Raw genomic sequence first — 19062 nt, forward strand, 5'->3', positions numbered from 1 at the left:
ACAAGGATATGTTGCTCTTGTTACTCTCACTGTTTTGCATCCTGCCTGTTGTTAGTATTTCATATCTGTAGACTGTTTTATGTTTTTCCAGTGGTTAATACTAATTTTCTGTTTTATCTGGAAACAGTTATTTTGTAATTATGTAATACCTATGTGCATTATACATCTGTTGTCTTTTAGAACACCTACAAGTATGCCACTCAGTTGTCTCAACCCACATAGGCCCCCTATCACAGATGGGGAAAATCAAGTAATCATGGATTGGTTTTGTCAACATGGTGCTTTTCTCCTGGAAAGGAGATGGGTAGATATGGCACCCTGACTGCAAATACAGCAGCAAATTGCCCAAAATGTGAAAGCTGTGATCGGCCATGGCAGAACATACATACGAACAGGTGTGCCACAGTGCCACTGACATGATCACTACTGCACACAGGCAAGCAGCTGTAGTGGGCTGTGACCAAATAGCTACCAGGCAGGACCTACTAGGGAAGCTCCACTAACCCCCAAGGAACAGTTCCTGGCCAATTTCAGAGATTCAGACAACTCCCAGGAAAATGCAGGACAGCATGTACTGGGTGTGGGCACAACACCTTCAGAGACAGCAAGCATGTCCCAAAAGGAGCCTCCAGATAGGCTTTGTTATTTGAACAGTTGAATACTGTGGTATATTAAATCAATTGAAATAAATAAGTTAATTCTGTGTCACATGTCTTTTTGGGGGGAAGATTGAAAACTGCTACAGTTATAAGCTTAGGTTGGCGTTGTCAGACATGTTCTTGTTGACATTAATTAATGCACACATAAATGTGTAAATTTAATGCCCCCTATGTTACTGTTAATTGTGCTGATGTTGCCCTTACCTCTTGCTTAACTTCTTCCAGGTTTGTCTGGACTACAGAGGAGTATCTCATCTGTAAATGATAAGGCAAACATTTTTATGTCAGTACTGCTGAGCAATTTAAAGAAATATTGTAGTGTGTGAAGTTGATCTCAGGCCTGTTGTGTGTATTGCTGTACTGTCTATAATAGTGGCAGCACTGTTAGTTTGTTAACATATATCACACTATAGTAGAGCAGGTATTCCTTTATTCCTGTTTTTCTTGCTTTTTATCACAGGTGATCATGACAGTGGGAGCGTGGGCCCTGTGCCATCTGACATCAGTGTATCAGCAGACTATGATGATGATGGTGGCCAAAATGAGGAACAGTCAGGAGGTGCAGATGTTGAATCCGACACTGAGGTTGATATGCAGCCAAACCCCTGCATTTCCATTGGGCACAGTCAGTAGGCTTATGCCTACCCAGTCCAGTGAACGCACAGATATTGGACAGGTGGAGGGTAAAGGCACTGATCATGGAAGTGTGGTTACTGCCAGCATCTGCCTGTTGACTCCAGCCATAGCCAAAGTGATAGGGGTGCTCGGAGGGGGTCTGATGTCTCTCCTCCACCTGGTGCAGGTGTCATTCCCGTGCCACTCAATGTATGCTTAGGGCCACTATGGAGTCATAGGCACATTCACAGAAGTATTTCATCCTTTACAATAAAGTTTACAGTGACATGGCTTTCAATCTATCCACACACATCATGGCATGGTGTGCAGCCCTGTGTTATCTTATAGGTTCATTGGTAGGTACTAGGCTATCAGCCCAAGGGTATAAGTAAGTCTAGCCAACAAAGTTCCCTGGCTTACGCCAACCCAAGAAAGTTAATTTCCTGTGCCCCTGTCGAGCAGAGACACGGAAGTGATCCCCGGGGTATATTTCCTATTTCCCATCCACTCACCAAGATTTTTCTTGAAGAGTGTTATTTGCTTGACATAGATGGGTAGCTTGTTCCAGAGTATGGGAAGTCTCTGGGAGAGGAATCTATCCCTCCAGCAAGTCCTGTTTATTGTGGTGACAAGGTTTAGGTGCCTAGAGCGTGCAGCTCGGAGGGATTGTGATTTCTTTAGATGTAGCATGTCCAAAAGCTCTGGGTTTGACATAGCTTTACATGTTAGGCAGAAATCACCTCAGAGTAGGCGATATGCTACAGAGTAAAGCTGGAGTTTTTTGAGATGATCAGTGTAGGGCATCTGATTGAGGCTAGTAATTCTCTTTGTGAGATACTTCTGTGGCCTTTCCAGCTGCTGCAGATGTCTTGTGAGGTACATTCCAAAAGGGGCGTTGTAAGAGGGGAACAATGACCTCTTTTTTTCCTGGATGAGAACCCTTTTGTGATGAGGTGTGCTATGTAGAAGGATTTCCTGACTACTGTGGCAATGTGATTATCAAAAGAGAGACTACTGTCCACCTGGGTCCCAAGGTCTCTTATCACACATTCGGTGTAGTTCATGGGTACAGAGCTTTTACAAAAGGGGATAACAACGCACTTTTTGTCATTGAGCTTGAGGCCATGGCTCTGACAGAAGGCATCTGTCTCAGTGAGGCCCTTCTGTAGGATGTCCACAACATTTGGGGACTTGACTATAGCTCCTAGTTTGCAGTCCTCTGCAAACTTCATTAGCAAGAGGCTTTCTATGTTAGCCTGTACTTCAGAGAAGTAGATACTAAACAGAAGAGGACCCAGGACTGAACCCTGTGGTACTCCACTTGTCACTGCTTTGAAGTCAGATTTGGAGTCTGCAACTTTTACAGTGTGGGTTCTGTCAGTGAGCCAGTTAGCAACGCATCTTGTGACATAGGTATTTATACATAGTTTAGTGAGTTTAGCTATAATTCCAGAATGGGGGATGGTGTCGAAAGCCTTAGTGAGGTCAAGAAAGGCTGTGTGAACCACCTTACCCTCGTCTATGGCTTTGGTGTCTGCCTCAAAGAAGTCGACCAGGTTCAGGAGGCAAGATCTGCCTTTCACAAACCTGAACTGGGTGGGGTCCAGTGTTTGGAGGTTACCAATGTCTTTGTTTATGAATTCCATGATGATATGTTCCATGGCCTTGCAGACGAGGCTCGTCAGGCTAATAGGGAGATAGTTCCCAGGATCAGTGGTGGCTCCCCCTTTGTAAAGTGAGATAACTGTTGCTGTGTGCCACTCAGTGTGCACAAAACCTGACGTGAGGCCATGATTGAACATGGTACTTAGGTGGGGAGCCAGTTTGTTCTGAAGTTAGTGCAAAACGCAGCCTGGGATGTTGTCCAGTCCCATGGATGCTGTGTTTTTGGCTTTAGAGAGTGCTGCTTTTACCTTTGAAGTTGTGATTACAGGGACCCTGCATTCTTCCTGTATAGATATGGGCCCTTTAGGGGGTGAGAGGGGGGTAAAGTTAGCACTGAACCTATCTGCCAGGATGTTGGCAATATCAGTTGGTTCTGTAATTTGTGTGCCATTGTGCTGTAACTCAGAGCAGATCTGGATGTTGCCATTGAGATTCTTGACATAGCTATATCATAAATCATAAAGATTCTATATATTAATTGTTAATCACCTTTTCGATCTTCCTCCAATCTATAAATTTGACTTTGTAGTCTTCTGACTGTAAGGCCAATGTAATGATGTTATCTGTATAACAGATTACTGGGCATGTACATTCATTAATCTTTAGAATACCTACCTTTTCATCATAACATCATTCCAAACCAGCCTCAACATATATATCTCTATAGATAGATTTAAAAGCTTGGTACCAGCAGACATCCTTACCTTACTCCCCTTTTTGATCTCTAGTCATTTAGAAAGTTGTCCTGTTTTTAGAGATTCTTACTCAGGCAGTATGTCTTATATAGAATTCTCTTATCAATGATAGTTTTTTCTTTATCAGCAGTCTCTTTTTCATTTTCCCATTAATGCATTTCTATTTACGTTATCAAAAGTGGCTTCTAGATCTATGAAAGCTGTGATTCAATGCAGAACATTGAGCTGCTGGTTTGTGAGCAACATACGTAAGGTGATATTTAAGAAAGCCGATTTTCTTAATTTCTTATTTTACATTTTGCATAATATTTGAAAAATTTTAATTGAAGAGTACAGTGATATTGTGAAGTGGTATTTATTCAGATTGATTTAATCCTTTTTTATGGCTGGGAACAAGTACACTTTATTTCTGTGAAGTCAGACCCAGTGTTATATCTGTCTCATAATTTTCTTGCATCACAATGTCCCAGTTTCCTGTTGATTACTTATAAGACTCATTATAAATCTGGTCCTGCCCTTGGACTTCATCTTTCAGCCTTAATATAATTTCTCTAGACTATTTATTACTGAATTTACTGACCAGTTCTAGGTTTCCACTGTTTGCAATATACAGTACAGTTCCCTCTCTCTTCTTTCCCTTCATTTGTAATCTACAGTTGCACCATATTTCTTCATATTCTAGCAAACATGTTTTACTCATACCAACGGACATTAGCATCCAGTATGCTTTGTACCATTTTCCTCACAGCCATTGAAAATAACCCAAATTTTCTTCATTTTTTTTGTCAACCTCTTTATATGCTTTCTTTACTTGTCTAAAAATATAAAATCTTTAACCTCTCTATATTTTATCCAGTTTCTCATTAAACTCCTTACATTCTTTATCAAACAATTTTAATGAAATCACGTTATCATTAACTGCTGTTTCTGGTAATTTCCTCCTCATTTAAAAAAAATGTTTAATATACTCTCTGAAGTTTTGTTTTACATATTTCTCTTTATTCCTGCCATATTCCAATATACCATATTGAAGGAACCTCATCAAAGTAAATTTTTATGGTAATTTTCATACAAATTTACTACGTACAGTCCAGCCTCATCAAGCATCCTACTATTCTAACATACCACATATAGAAATTTGTGTTGAACTACATACCTATTTGTGTAGTTAAGTATAGCTTTATCAACCCACTTCTCTCCACACACGCACACACACACACACACACACACACACACACACACACACACACACACACACACACACACACACGTGCATATGCAATCCTTCATTGCATAGAGCAAAACAATTATATAAAGAAGGCAATGATAAATAACTGCCAAAATTATAATTACAATAAACTAAAAGCACTAACTTATACAACAGATCAGTTAGGCATGCAAATTAGAAAATCTTTAGTTTAAGGTCTTAGTAAGTTGGAAGCAAGTATAAAATTGGAGATCAAAGATAAGCGAGATGAATTTCTGGAACTAACTGGGCAAGAAAATCAAAAAAAAAAAAAGAAAAGAAGAAATGTCAGTCTCTGTATGCCACATTACCTTTGGCATTCTAAAAAGGCTCCTAATTTAACCAAAAAAATACAATATATCAAACTAAAATTTCCAGAGATCCTAAAATTCATAAAATATTAGTTTTCAGACTGAAAGAACCACTGAGAAACAAAACAAGAATATAGTTAATTTCGGCCATACACAGACTTCAAAAGGAACCGATTTTCTTAGAAAGTCATAAAAGTCCATAGTGTACTAAAGAAAAAACGGAATGGAAACCAGCAGTAAACAGTCAAAAATAAAGTTTGCACCCTTGATGGTCTTTCTTGTCATATCTTCTTCTTTGTTATTCAGGACAGATTTCTCACAATTCCTCTTTCTCCCAGGCTCTCTCTGCATGTATCAAATTTGAGCATTTGTTTTTATTATGTCTCCTTTCTTTTGAAGAAAGAGCAATTATCTGACACTACACTACAGTTTAGCACAGGATACTTGTTATAACCATGTATAATCTGTAAATAGTACTTGCAAATGATGGCTTACTTAAAAGAAGACGTCATTCTACTGAACCAGCAGTAAGGAACGTGAAGTTCAGCAAGTCCTGAAATTAGTGCTAACGCACCACACGGACTCACATCACTCACACTGCTCAGTATCCATTTTATTCATACATTGTAACAAAATGTACTGACCTTTCACTTCCCTCTTTTATCTTCCATAACTCTTACTTCAACTGCCTTCCTAGAATGCTGATGGGCGTCTTAAACAATGGAAAGAATCCAGGCAGTTGCTAAACGCTTGGAGACTAAATTATTATACAATAATTTTGGTACTGATAAATCAGGTGGATTATCAATAGTGATTAAAAAAAACTTGTGACTGTTAAAGATGTTTACTATGGATTACAACTAAGAGTATTAATATCACCAACCCATACTGATGATTTCAATATTACAATCGACCTACTTCAAGAAGACAAAGTTTTTAGATAATGTTGCTGAACATTTAGAGTCTTATTAGGTGGTGACTGGAATGCTGGGTTAGATGCGAATTTTGAAAGACCATCTAAACCTAGCAGATATAAATATCATGAAAAATGTGTGAGGTTGCTGCATTTTTTTAAATACAAGACAGTTCAACTATATGCAAAATTCAATGTTAAAGCTGTCTTCCCTTATTGTATCAAAAACTTCCCAACACCAAAATCTAGACTCAGTACTGTTATTAATATTCTACTGTTCATTAATTTACTAACCTAAACACCTCCCTTTTGGTAAACTTAAGGGGGCTCACCATGGAGCTCCTCTTTTGTGTCTAACCAGTCCCTTACAACATACCACTGTTTATCTCTAGTGACTAAAAACTAGTTTGAATTTGGAAAAAAAATCTTTACATAGATCTGGCAGTATCCCATTCCACCTGGCAAAAATCTGACAAATGCCCATCTTCTCACTTTCGCAGAACTTGAAACCTCTCTGCAACCCCAGCACTGTAAGAACCACCATGGTCACTCACATTTCATCACCACTTCAAGGCATGGAAGAACCTCCTGCTTCATCACAAAATAAATATGTTCCTTTATAAATTTCTTAAGGAAACATCTTATCACACTGAGGTATGTAACTGCTGACCACCATCCAAAGTATAACGCATTCAAGTGTAGCTCATACTCTCTCTATTCTAGGTGCATTTCAGCTTAGAACAGTCTATGACACTATAGAAAATCAGTACTGATACGGTCTTGCACCACCAGACACAACCATCAACACTGGGAAATGTATCATCTTCATCCAGAAAAGCATCACCCTGTGTTTCATTCAATGAAGTGCGAGTCCCATAACCTCCATTTATATATGTGGGACTACAACAAGGAATCTGAACAAAACACTGCCAAGTTATCTCTAAAAATAAGTGTCAACTGGTTTGTAAGCAGGTATTGCGAAGCAATCAGACATTACCTTGGTGACCAGAATCATTGCGTTGTCTGTTTTCTGGGAGTAACGGTTTGGGTATTTGCAAAAAAAAAAAAGATTGATAAAAATCCAACATCTACTGAAAATCTGCCTGTCAGCACTTACTTAAGTTAAGGTGTTGCCCAAAGGCAGCATCTCAGGAGTGCAGCATCCCCTAATGCTTCACTGCATTTTTCATTATTGGAACAAGAATCCCGTCACCTGCTGTGGCGGGGATAAACCCACAGACTTCCGATCTTCTTGGCTTAAAAGTTTTAGGTTTCCATCATGATGTTAGCTCTGCCAGCAGTGTGTTCCAGAAACTGAGTTTCAAACAGGACTGGATTGCACATTGCCTTATACAGCATGAAGTTGTTACATCTGAGTTCCTGAAGCCTTTTTGAATAGTTGGAAGTTTTACAACCCTGTGATTTTTCACTGTGCATTGATAGAAATTAATGCTGAGACAGATGAAGACAAATTGCCTTTGGGGGGGACTGGGATTACTCATCTAGTGGCAGTTGGTGTTAATCTGCACTGTCTGAGCTACGGAACACACAAAAGGGCTCTAAGTATTTGTTTACAGAAGAATCTGAAGAGGATGCAAACAACAGGACTGTTAGAACTGGGAGCAATGGTACGGAACAAGACTCAAAGACTTCAATAGTGATCATTTCTTCAGTGACTATCTGTACATCAATGATTCATAATAGCTTCATCAAAATGGTTACCTGTTGGATGAACCAAATTTGAATTCAACGACTGAAGATACTAAGACGACGAGCTGAAAAGACTGGTCTGAGTTTGGGACTAGAATATTAACATTATTTCATTTTTTTGTCTGTGAATTGTTGTTGTCTATTGACCGAATTTGGATAAGCATTATTTAATGGTATTGTTCATGTAAGACATGTACAACTTTTGAGTGGCATGAAACAACTGTATCAATATCTGAATCCCGAATTTCCTGACTGTTGACATCCATTAGCTGCTGCTAACTGATCCGTCCACTAGATGGCAGCATTAAACTACTTTTAAATACTTTATTGTAAAGTAAATCAAGCTACTGGATATTTGTCTGTCCTACTTGCTCTATTGCCCTACCTTCTGTAGTCTCCCTTCTCCCCCTCAATCTCTCTTATCAGAACTGCACCTTACTCCTGAGCTTTGCTGCTCTGTGCTTACTACTCACCTCATTGATTGTTCCTCGATGACTTGCTCTTCCATTTCCTTGTTTCTGACCCGCTCCGTTCGCCCTGTGGGCTCTCTCCGCTCCCCTACCTTACTACCAAATCCCACCACCCCCAGTGCTCCTACATTTATTCTCCTCCTAACATCCGTATCTCTCTCCCCCGACCAATCCAGAACACTTTCCCTCCACCCCACCTGCCTCTCACTACCTCACCCCTTCCCTCCTGCCTCTCACTACCTCACCCCTTCCCTCCTAAGTCCCTTAACCTCCTCTCTATTACATCCAACAGGCCCCACCTATTATGCACTCTCTTACTCCTAAAACCTTTATTTCCACATCCATCCTCATCCTTCTTCTACTTCCTCAATACCATGCCACCTCCTATACTCACTTCCATCTATACCCTCCACCTCTGCCTCCCCACCTCCCCCACACAACACACTTCCACAACATCTCAGCCTCTTTAGTTCCCTCCCACCCTTCCCTCCTCTTCAAAGTAAAACTTCTCCCAATCACTACTAAATACTACAAACCCAGACCTTTTCATTACCAGACACTTCTAACTAAGTACAAACCAAAACATCTTATTCCTTAACTCACTTACCTCTGCTTAGCCGGTGACATTCACAATAATCCAGGACCAAACGTCTGTCCTACTAACCACACTAGCTCCCACAATAATTCCATCAATAAATACCTCAAATTCCCCACCATCAACACCCAAAGCCTAAAAAATAAAACAAACCACTTTCATGCCTGGCTCGCTTTCAACTCACCTGACATTGTAGCCATTTCTGAAACCTGGCTAAAACCTCATATAAGTGACTCTGAATTCCTTCCCCCTGGATTTCACTCACTTCGATCTGACCGCCTAAGTACTCGAGGTGGCAGTGTTGCACTAGTCTACTCCAACCAGCTGTCCTTTACTCCATATCCTAATCCCATCCCCTCTTTCAATAATGCTGAACTTGTAGCAGGTCTTCTAAAAATTAAGAATCATAAAAGCATCTGCTTCATTTCCCTCTATATTCCTCCAGGTAACAACACCAACACCCTGGAAGACATCCTGTCCTGGGCCTCCTCAAATATTAAACTGGAAACTTACATATTGGGTGATGTAAATATAGACTGGAACAAAATCAACAATCCTAACCCACTATGTCAATCAATCTATTTAACTACACTCAACTTACTAACATCATCACTAGACCCAACAAAACCAACCCCCCCAGGCTCTATACTAGACTGGATCCTAGTATCTCATCCCAATAAAGTGATACAATCTGGTGTCATACCAGACCCATTAGGAGACCACCTCCCTGCCTTCACCCATCGAGCTTCCCTCATCCCGCAACACTCCCACCAGTTTATCCACACTCAGAACCTCTCTAACTTTAACCCTACTACTTTCTCCAATTCATTCAGGAATATCACTTGGAACCCCCTGAAAACTCTTCCATTAGACTCAGACATTGACTTTTTCAATTCAACTTTCTTAAATGTCTTTAACTCCCTAGCTCCAGTAAAAACAAAAAGAGTAAAAACTAAGACCACCCCATGGCTTACCAAAGACACCAAAAAGATTATGCTACAAAGAGATAAAACCTGGAAAACTTACCTCCAAACTAAACAACCAGACATCTTATTTAAATACAAACAACTAAGAAACCTGGCCAAAAGTTATCAAAGATAAAAAGTCCTACTACATCAAAATGCAAACCAATCATGCAAAAAACTCCCCAAAATTTTGGAATTCTATCAACTCTCTCCTTAGGCCAGGTACTAAAACCAATCCCTGCCCCGACACCAGCAAATCTGACCTTGAAATTGCTTCACTATTCAACACCTTCTTCATCACTTCTATTGCTGAACTAACCAAGACCTTTACCAACAACATCCCTCAACCCCACCCCAACCAAAAATCCCCCCCACTTTTGAACTCAAACCCATCTCCACCTACCAAATAAAGAAACTACTCTCTAAACTAAAGCCTTGCTCCAATGCCCCTGACAACATTCCCTCCTCCTTCTTAAAAATAGCCTCTGATGGTATTGCTCTCCCTATTAGCATCCTGATCAATAGATCCCTACTTGAATCCTATGTACCCAAACTACGGCACTCTGCATATATTCTTCCACTTCACAAGGGTGGCAAAAACTGTAAAGTATCTAATTTCCTCCCCATAGCCATCCTTTTCCCTCTCTCTAAACTCCTTGAAAAATGTATCCACCTTCAGCTCTTGCCATTCCTTACCAAACACCAGCTACTCTCTCCTACCCAACACAAGTGACGCCCAGTACCAACACGGCCCTTCTCTCCTTCTTACATACTGTCAATTTAGCCCGTGACTCTGGTAATTTAGTATCCTCAGTTCTGTTGGACTTATCTAAAGCTTTTGATACCATCTCCCACACCCACCTTCTTAATCATTTGTCTAATCTCAATCTCTACCACAAAATTGTCTCCTGGCTCTCCAGTTATCTTTCCGACAGGTCCCAGGCTGTCAAATGGGGCCAGGGCACCTCCACCTTCCATCCTACCCCCACTGGAGTACCTCAAGGATCCATACTTGGCCCAGTTCTATTCAACATCTTTATTAACGACTTTTACAAGGCCATACCCAATACTAAAATTGTTCAATATGCTCACGATTCTACTTTGATCTTCTGCACCTCCAACTTAACAGATCTCCAACTAGTGACACAAGCAGCCTTCTCAACTACCGAAAACTGGATGCTCCAAAATCACCTCTCATTAAATGCTAACAAAACTAAAATCCTTCTATTCTCACCTTCTAAGTCTTACCCTATTAATAAAAACTCATTCCAAATAACCAGTCATAACAACTCTATTCTAGAGGTCGTTCCCTCCGCCAAACTTCTAACCATTGATGACCACCTAAAATTTAATACTCACGTCCAGCTAAACATAAAAAGCTCGGCCTACTTTATAGAAACAACCACTTCCTCTCTCCTGCTACCAGACAAACTCTCGCCACTACTTATCTCCTTCCCTCTCTGTTGTATGGCGCCCCTCTTCTTACTAATTTATCCTCCTCACGATCCTCCAAACTAGAAGTATGTTACAATAAAATCTCCAGATTTGCTACCAAAGCCAATTCTTCCTCTCATCATTGTTCCTCCCTTCACTCATTAAACTGGCTTGAACTCCATAACCAACTTGACTTTCTCCAAATCACGACTGCCTATAGACTACTATTCCAACCTTCCAAGTGCCCTGCACTTTCCAGTATCCTCCAACCATATACTCCCCATAGAACACTTAGATCTACCCACCAAAACCTAATCACCATCCACAAACCCAAGCACCCAGCTGGTCAACTTCTGCTTTCCTTCACCTTAGCCAAAAAATGGAATGCTCTTCCCTCCACTCTTAGGACCTGCGATAACCTCGAAAACTTTAAAACTCTTCTTCATTCTTACCTTTACTCAAACAGGAAATGCAACTGTACTCTTCACCCTATACCTCTCAAGGTCTCCTCCACTTTTACTCCTGGCTAACGTCGCACCTAGCTAACCTTGCTCATTTGTATTATGTATAAATAACTATACTGTAAAATCTAGCATCAAGGCCATTTGCCTGTCTTTTATACCTTAACTAAATTGTAATTGTTTGTTTCTTTATGAATGCTACCTATTTATTTGTCAGTAATTCTTAGTAATTATTCATGTAGCTATGTATTGTTGGAGCTTTTCTGCCCGGACCTCCACTGAAAACGGGCTCCCCGAGCCCAGTGGACCTCCCCGGTCATCAAACTGGAATAAATAAATAAATAAGTAAGATCTCTCCAATCCGCATGCCTGACACCAAAGCTACTTGTTTTTTCTGACGATTTACTATTGACTGAAAAGTGTTATGTATTGTTGCATCACTTAAGAGTGATCAAAACATCCAGTGTAGAACTGCATCACTAATTTCCATCTATTTTTGGATTTTTTTTTTGTGTTGTAATAATATACTGGAGCTTCTCTCTTTACACTTCCACTGAGAATGGGCTCCGACTGGCCAACAAAATAAAGAAATAATTGAAAAAAAATTAATAATGCTTTTTTATCTCAGCTATCACATTTTCCACTTTCTAAAACAAAAAAAAAGCAGAAATAAAAAGTATGCTTACTGTTAGCAAACCAACAGGTTCCGGTTGTCTGATCTCCATGTTGCTGTGACTAATGCTGTTAATGGCCATAGCATCATTTTCAACAGATTTAACATTTTCTTCCATTATTTTCAGGCTGTCCTCTTCTTTAATCTTGTCCTCCAAGTTGCCATCAGAGTCTGTCACAAGGTAGGTAACGATCTCTTGTTTAATGCACTCGAGATTTCCTTCCATCCATTTTAGAGTATTTTCTTCGACATTCTTCAGCTGCTGGATGAGTTGTTCTTCCTTGTCTAGGAGAAACTGGTGTAATTCTGCAAATTGTTGTTTAATGTATTTCTCCAAATTAAAAACATCTTCCTAGGAAACATAAGAATAAAGAAAAATAAGTAAAACAAATAGCTCTGCACTGCAGCTTAACTGTAAATTTGATGAGGGAAGAGGCCAAAAAACAGGAGGAAAAAATTTGGACCTGCTGTGAAATTATGAACAGTTGAGAGGTATGCTAAGATCAGAGTGAGGGGCAACCATCTAAAATGTTCTCCTTTCTGGAGCAGAGGTACTGGGGTACATGTCCGGTACAAAGATGACACTCCCAAACTTACAAGAGTCACTGCAGACTAATGGATGCATATTTAGGTATGTGAAGTCTGAAAGGGAGGAACATACTGTCAAGAAAAGAGAAGTCGGGTGCTTCATGGGCTACTATTTAAGGTTCTCTCATAAAACAGCTTTAGACCCAATAAAGTCTACAATGAAACAACCATCTCTTAGGACACTTACAACAAAAACAGCCCTTCATCATAGGAGAAGCAAGATGCCACATCCAAAACACCAAGCGAGACTACTACCACTAACAAGACCACTGACTATGGTAGAAGAGAGGCCAGCAAAAATTGCAGTGCTTGGGATATGACGCAAGTCAAGGTGGAAATGAAAAGCCAGCTATATCTGCAAGACTGCAGTCTCTTGTAGTACATACTAGGTTTGGAAAAGACTACATGAAGGCGGTAAATCCAAAGCTCACCTGTACAATGTGAAAAATCTGCGCAAACATTACTGAGATAATTGTGCTGCCATCAATCAATATCCTGCAAGGGTTACTACTACTAAAATTTCTACATATTCTGTACTGAGCCAGTATGTCATCAGTGTCTGCAAGGGTTACTACTCCTAAAATTTCTACATATTCTGTACTGAGCCAGTATGTCATCAGTGTTTGAAGTCTTGAAGCTGTCATGTGACAGAGAATGACACTTAAAATATGTGGCATTGGAGAAGGCATCTGGGAAGCAGAATGTATCTTGTAAGACTAGACAGTTAAGAGAAATCTGTTGGAGATGCAGATGGACTCATGTCTGTCTATGCAGTTAAGAAACAGATTCATAGGTAGGTACTAGGCTACTGGCCCTAGGGCCTACATAAGCCTAGCCAAAAAGGTACCCTGGCTTTTGCCACCCAAAAAAATATCATCCTGTGCCACTGTCGAGCAGAGCCACAGAAGTGATCCCTGGGGTGAATTTCCTATTTCCCATCCAATCATCAAGATTTTTCTTAAACAGTGCTAATGAGGAGCTTTGTTTGATACAGATCGGTAGTTTGTTCCAGAGTAAGGGAAGTCTCTAGGATAGGAATCTATCCCTCCAGCATGTTCTGTTCATTGTGGTGACAAGGTTTATGTCCCTATAGTGTGTGTAAGCTTGAAGGGATTGGGATTTCTTTAAGTGGAGCATGTCCAACAGCTCAGGGTTTGACACAGCTTTGTATGTTAGGCAGAGATCACCTCTGAGTAGGCAATATGCGACGGAGTAAAGCTGGACTTTTTTGAGACAGTCTGCGTAGGGCATCTGTTTGAGGCCAGTAATCCTCTTTGTGAGGCATTTCTGCGGCTTTTCCAGTTGCTGTAGATGTTTTGTGAGGTACATAACAAAAGGGGTGTTGTACTCTATAATGGGTCTAATGAGTGACGTGTAGAGGGGAACAATGACCTCTTTCTTTCCTGGATGAGAAACCTTTTGTGATGAGGTATGCCACGTAGAAGGATTTTCTGACTACTGTGGTGATGTGATTATCAAAGGAGAGACTACTGTCCACCTGTGTCCCAAGGTCTCATCACACTTTCGGTGTTAAGTAGACTACCACCTATGTGGTAGTTCATGGGTACAGAGTTTTTCCCAAAGGGGATGACAATGCACTTTTTGGCACTGAGCTTGAGGCCATGGCTTTGACACCAGGCATCTGTCTCAGTGAGGCCCTTTTGTAGGATGTCCACATCGTTAGGAGTTTCAATTATGGCTCCTAGTTTGCAGTCATCTGTGAACTTCGTTAGCCAAAGACTTTCTGTGTTAGCCTGTACTTCAGAGAAGTAGATACCAAACAGGAGAGGGACCCAGGACTGAACCCTGTGGTACTCCACTTGTCATTGGTCTGACGTTGGATTTGGAGTCTGCTACTTTCACAGTGTGGGTTCTGTCAGTGAGCCAGATGGCAACCCATCTTGTGACATAGGGATTTATACCTAGTTTAGTGAGTTTATCTATAATTCCAGAGTGGAGGATGGTGTCGAAAGCCTTGGTGAGATCTAGATAGGCTGTGTGAACCACCTTACCCCCGTCTATGGCTTTGGTGACTGCTTCAAAGAAGTCTATCAGGTTTAGGAGACATGATTTGCCTTTTACAAACCTGAACTGGGTGAGATCTAGAGCTTGGAGATTACAGAAGTCTTTGTTTATAAGTTACATGATGATACATTCCATGGCCTTGCAGGCCGGGCTCGTCAGGCTAATGGAGCGTTATTTTTTGGGGTCCGTGGTGGCTCCCCCTTTGTAGAGTGGGATAACTGTCGCTGTGCACCATTCAGTGGGCACAAAGCCTGAGGTGAGGCTATGATTGAACATGGTACTTCGGTAGTGTGCCAGTTCGTTCTGTAGTTCGTGTAGAATGCTGCCTGGGATGTTGTCAGGTCCCATGGATGCTGTGTTCTTGGCTTTGGAGAATGTGGTTTGTACATGTGCAGCCATGATTACAGGAAATTTGCATTCTTCAGATATAGAGATGGGCCATTTAGGGGGTGAGCAGCGGGTAAAGTTAGCACTGAACCTATCTGCCAGGATGTTGGCAATATCATTTGGTTCTGTATATTTAGTGCCATTGTGCTGTAACTCAGAGCAGACCTGAGTGTAGACACTGAGATTCTTGACGTAGCAACAGAATGCTTTGTGGTTGTCTTTAGAATCAGTGGCAATTTTGTTTTTGTAACTAGCTTTGGAGGATTTTTATGAGGGATCTCATCTTCTTACTGAGGCTGACCAGGGAGTTCCACAAATCATGGGATTTTACTCTTTTTTGCAACAATTTCTTTCTTCTGTTGTAGAGTTTATGGCAGGGGACTAACAGATTGGCTTCATGTTTTGGAGGATAGCATCTTGGTTCTGTTAGGGATAGCATGATCCATGCACTCGTGTAAGTGCTTATAAAGTGCATTTATGTAGGATTCAGCAGTCCTACCTCTATTGTCCGTCTGCATGGGTGTCGTAAAGTTTGCCACTCCTGTCTTAAGAAGCGTGAAGTTGGCTTTGAAGACGATTCCGATTTTTACTGCAGTTTCCCTAATGGGGGGTGGGGGCGAGATGTGGATGTCTAGGGTGATTAACTTGTGGTCAGATCTGACCAATGAGGAATTGACCTTTGGTGTGGAACACCGGTCACCCATGTTGGTAATGATCAGGTCTAGGATACTGTTGCCCCTGATGGGGGTGTGGATAAGTTGATCCAAGGCGTTGGAATTTATGAATTCCAAAAAACGTTGAGCAAAAGAGTTGGTATATGAGTAGTTGTCCCACTTAATGGTGGGGTAGTTGAAATTGCCCATCATGTGGGTGTTGGGTTGTACCCTAATATTTTCCAGTGTATCAAGAAATGAGGAATCGGAATCCTGGGGCATGGTGGGGGATCTGTAGCAAGCTACAATTTGAATTGTGGTCTTGCCCAGAGTTAGTTGCACTTGGATAATCCCGGCTGCATTATGCTGAGCAACTAGCCTGGAGGTGTGGATATCCTTAATGAATATGGACACCCTTCCGCCTTTAGTGTTTTGGTCCAGGTTAGGTGGCCGAAAGGTGTGGTATGAATTATTGCCTGGTAATGCAGGGGTGTTCTCTGGAGCCTTGAACCAGGTCTCTGACAGCACAGATGTCGATGTTCTCCATTTTAAGGAGTGCCTCGAGTGAGTGCATTTTGAGGTTAAGACTTCTAGCATTGAGTAGCATTACCCTCAGATTTTGCTTGCTTGTACCTGTTATGGTGGTGAATTTGTCATTTGAACCGTGCCTAAAAAAGACACTATAGGGGTGGCAAGAGCCTTAGCCAGAATCTGGAATCCCAAGGGTGACAGGTGCAGGCCAGCTTTGGCAAAGCATCGTGGTCTGTCGATCATGTCATCCCAGGCAGACAGATACTGGATCCCCTTAGAGTCAGGCTAGGGTCATATCTGCTTGGGATACAAAATCAGAGAGCTCCTCCATGTCTTTTTTTCATGTAGTCCACAGAGGTACGTCTCAGGTCATTCACACCAACATGGACAATGACAAGAGTCATATTTGTACTTGTGGAGTGACCTGAGTGCGTGCGTTTATGTGGCGAATCCTGGCACCTGACAAGCAGCTGACAGTAACTTTCTCCTTGTTTAGCCTGATGAGTGGAACATCAGTGTGCCTGACTACAGAGTCACCTATGACTAGAATGCTGGGTACATTGTTATGCCTTATGGGCTGTGGTTGAGTGGCACACTGAGTTTGTGGGCTATGTGTCATTTGGGTTGTGTTGGGGGGGTGGAGTTTGCTTGTGTTTCTGCTTTGGAGGGCTCTGTTGCTTGGGCAGGTTTTTATTGTGAGCCTCCGCGAATGTAGCTATGTATTTTGTGTTTCTATGTGTGTGGTTTGGTGGTGTAGGTTTTGAGGGACTATGTGATGAGCGTGGTGTGGTGCAAGTGTTTACTTTCTCCTCTTTACTGTCTAGTCCAGTCTTGGGTGATGAGAGCTTTGCTTTCAGTTTGGCTATATAAGTGCATCTTTCACAGGTTGTAGTGTTGGATGGTAGGAGGAGAGGGTTGTCTCTGTACATGAGGCAATTGCTGCATTGCCCCAAGATGCCCAGATTCAACAGGTAGAGAGGAGAAAACACCGGGAGCTGACCCTTAGACATGCCTGGATAGGTGCTTATTTATTAAGTACTAAAAACTGTTTTCCTCTAGATAAGTGAGGAAAGTTGAGTGCTGTAGTAATTAGTAGCTAATTTAGTGCTTACAATGAGTTCTGAACAAGTGCTGAGCTCAAAGAAACAGATTTGAGTGCTAAAACTAAAAAACTGACTAGTTCTAAGGGGAACTTTGAAAAGCAGACTTTATGGGGCTGGGAATAGTTTAACCCTAACTAAGCAGCGATACATAAAGTGTATTTTTTTTATATATAACAGTAGCAAATGAGCAAAATGATTTAAACAAATTAACCAATTAACAAATAAAAGCTAAAAACTGAGCCCCGTTCCAGTAGTCTTCGATCAGACAAGTTCTAACTGCACACTCCTGCCACTAGGGTGCCGGGGAACCTTCTCCAAAAAAGATGGCCTGGGTTAGTGCTCAAGTTATACAAAGAAAGCTAGATTCAGCAGATCTGAATCTAGTCTATGCTACAGCAAACAAGGTGTACCAATTTCAGAAAGAAACAGTTCAAATAAGCAGGCACAATAAGCCTTTAACCAGAAACTCCCAGCTCAGAAGGGCAGAATCTACACTCTCCTCCCACAAGAGTGCAGACCACACCTTCTTAATGTAAAATAACTGGCCCAAAGCCCAAGTGTTTAAACCAGAACTAATACACTTTTAGAATAACAGACACTAAGCCTTCAATCAGCAGCTCCCAACCTAGAAGGATGTAAGCTACCTGTCCTGCCACAACAGTGCAGACCACAAACCTTCTTAATGTAAAACAACTGGTCTGAAGCCCAAGTGCATAAACCAAATACTTAAAATAACAGTTACAACTGAATCAGGCTACTAACAAGCAGTAATAAATGTAGCAGAATAAATGCAATTAAGTACTTTTAAGAACAGACAGCAAAAGCAAAACAAAGTAATAAATAGGAAGAAACGGAAATACAGTAAAAGCAGATGAAGAAAGTGCAATTTTTTTATATACAACAATAGAAAACGAGCAAACTGATTTTAACAAATTACCCAATTAACCAGTAAAAAGCTCAAAACTAATCCCTGTTCCAGCAGTCTTCACTAGGGTGCAAGGGAACCTTCTAAAAAAAGATGGCCTGGATTAGTGCTCAAGTTATACAAACAAAGCTAGATTCAGCAGGCCTGAATCTAGTCTATGCTACAGCAAACAAGGCGTACCAATTTCAGAAAGAAACAGTTCAATAAGCAGGCACAATAAGCCTTTAACCACAAATTCCCAGCTCAAAAGGGCAGAATCTAGCCTCTCCTCCCACAAGAGCACAGACCACAAACCTTCTTAATGTAAAATAACAGGCCTGACGCCCAAGTGTTTTAACCAGAACCAATACACTTTTAGAAAAACAGACACTGAGCCTTCAATAGCAATTCCCAACTTAGAAGGATGCAAGCTACCTGTCCTGCCACAACAGTGCAAAC

General features: G+C 41.1%; 1 protein-coding gene across 1 annotated transcript in view; it reads right to left on the reverse strand.

The window, feature by feature from the left end:
* The window catches only part of LOC122814386 (zinc finger protein 723-like), a 135873-nt gene that overhangs the window by 66278 nt on the left and 50533 nt on the right, over positions 1-19062 (reverse strand). The window contains exon 3 of the mRNA XM_044086969.1: positions 12426-12764. Coding sequence (XP_043942904.1) covers positions 12426-12764 — 339 coding nt within the window. The remainder of the gene's footprint in view (positions 1-12425; positions 12765-19062) is intronic.

This window comes from Protopterus annectens, chromosome 10.part0 (assembly GCF_019279795.1).
Source record: "Protopterus annectens isolate FY-2018-M chromosome 10.part0, PAN1.0, whole genome shotgun sequence".
In the NCBI taxonomy this organism is placed as follows: Eukaryota; Metazoa; Chordata; order Ceratodontiformes; family Protopteridae; genus Protopterus; species Protopterus annectens.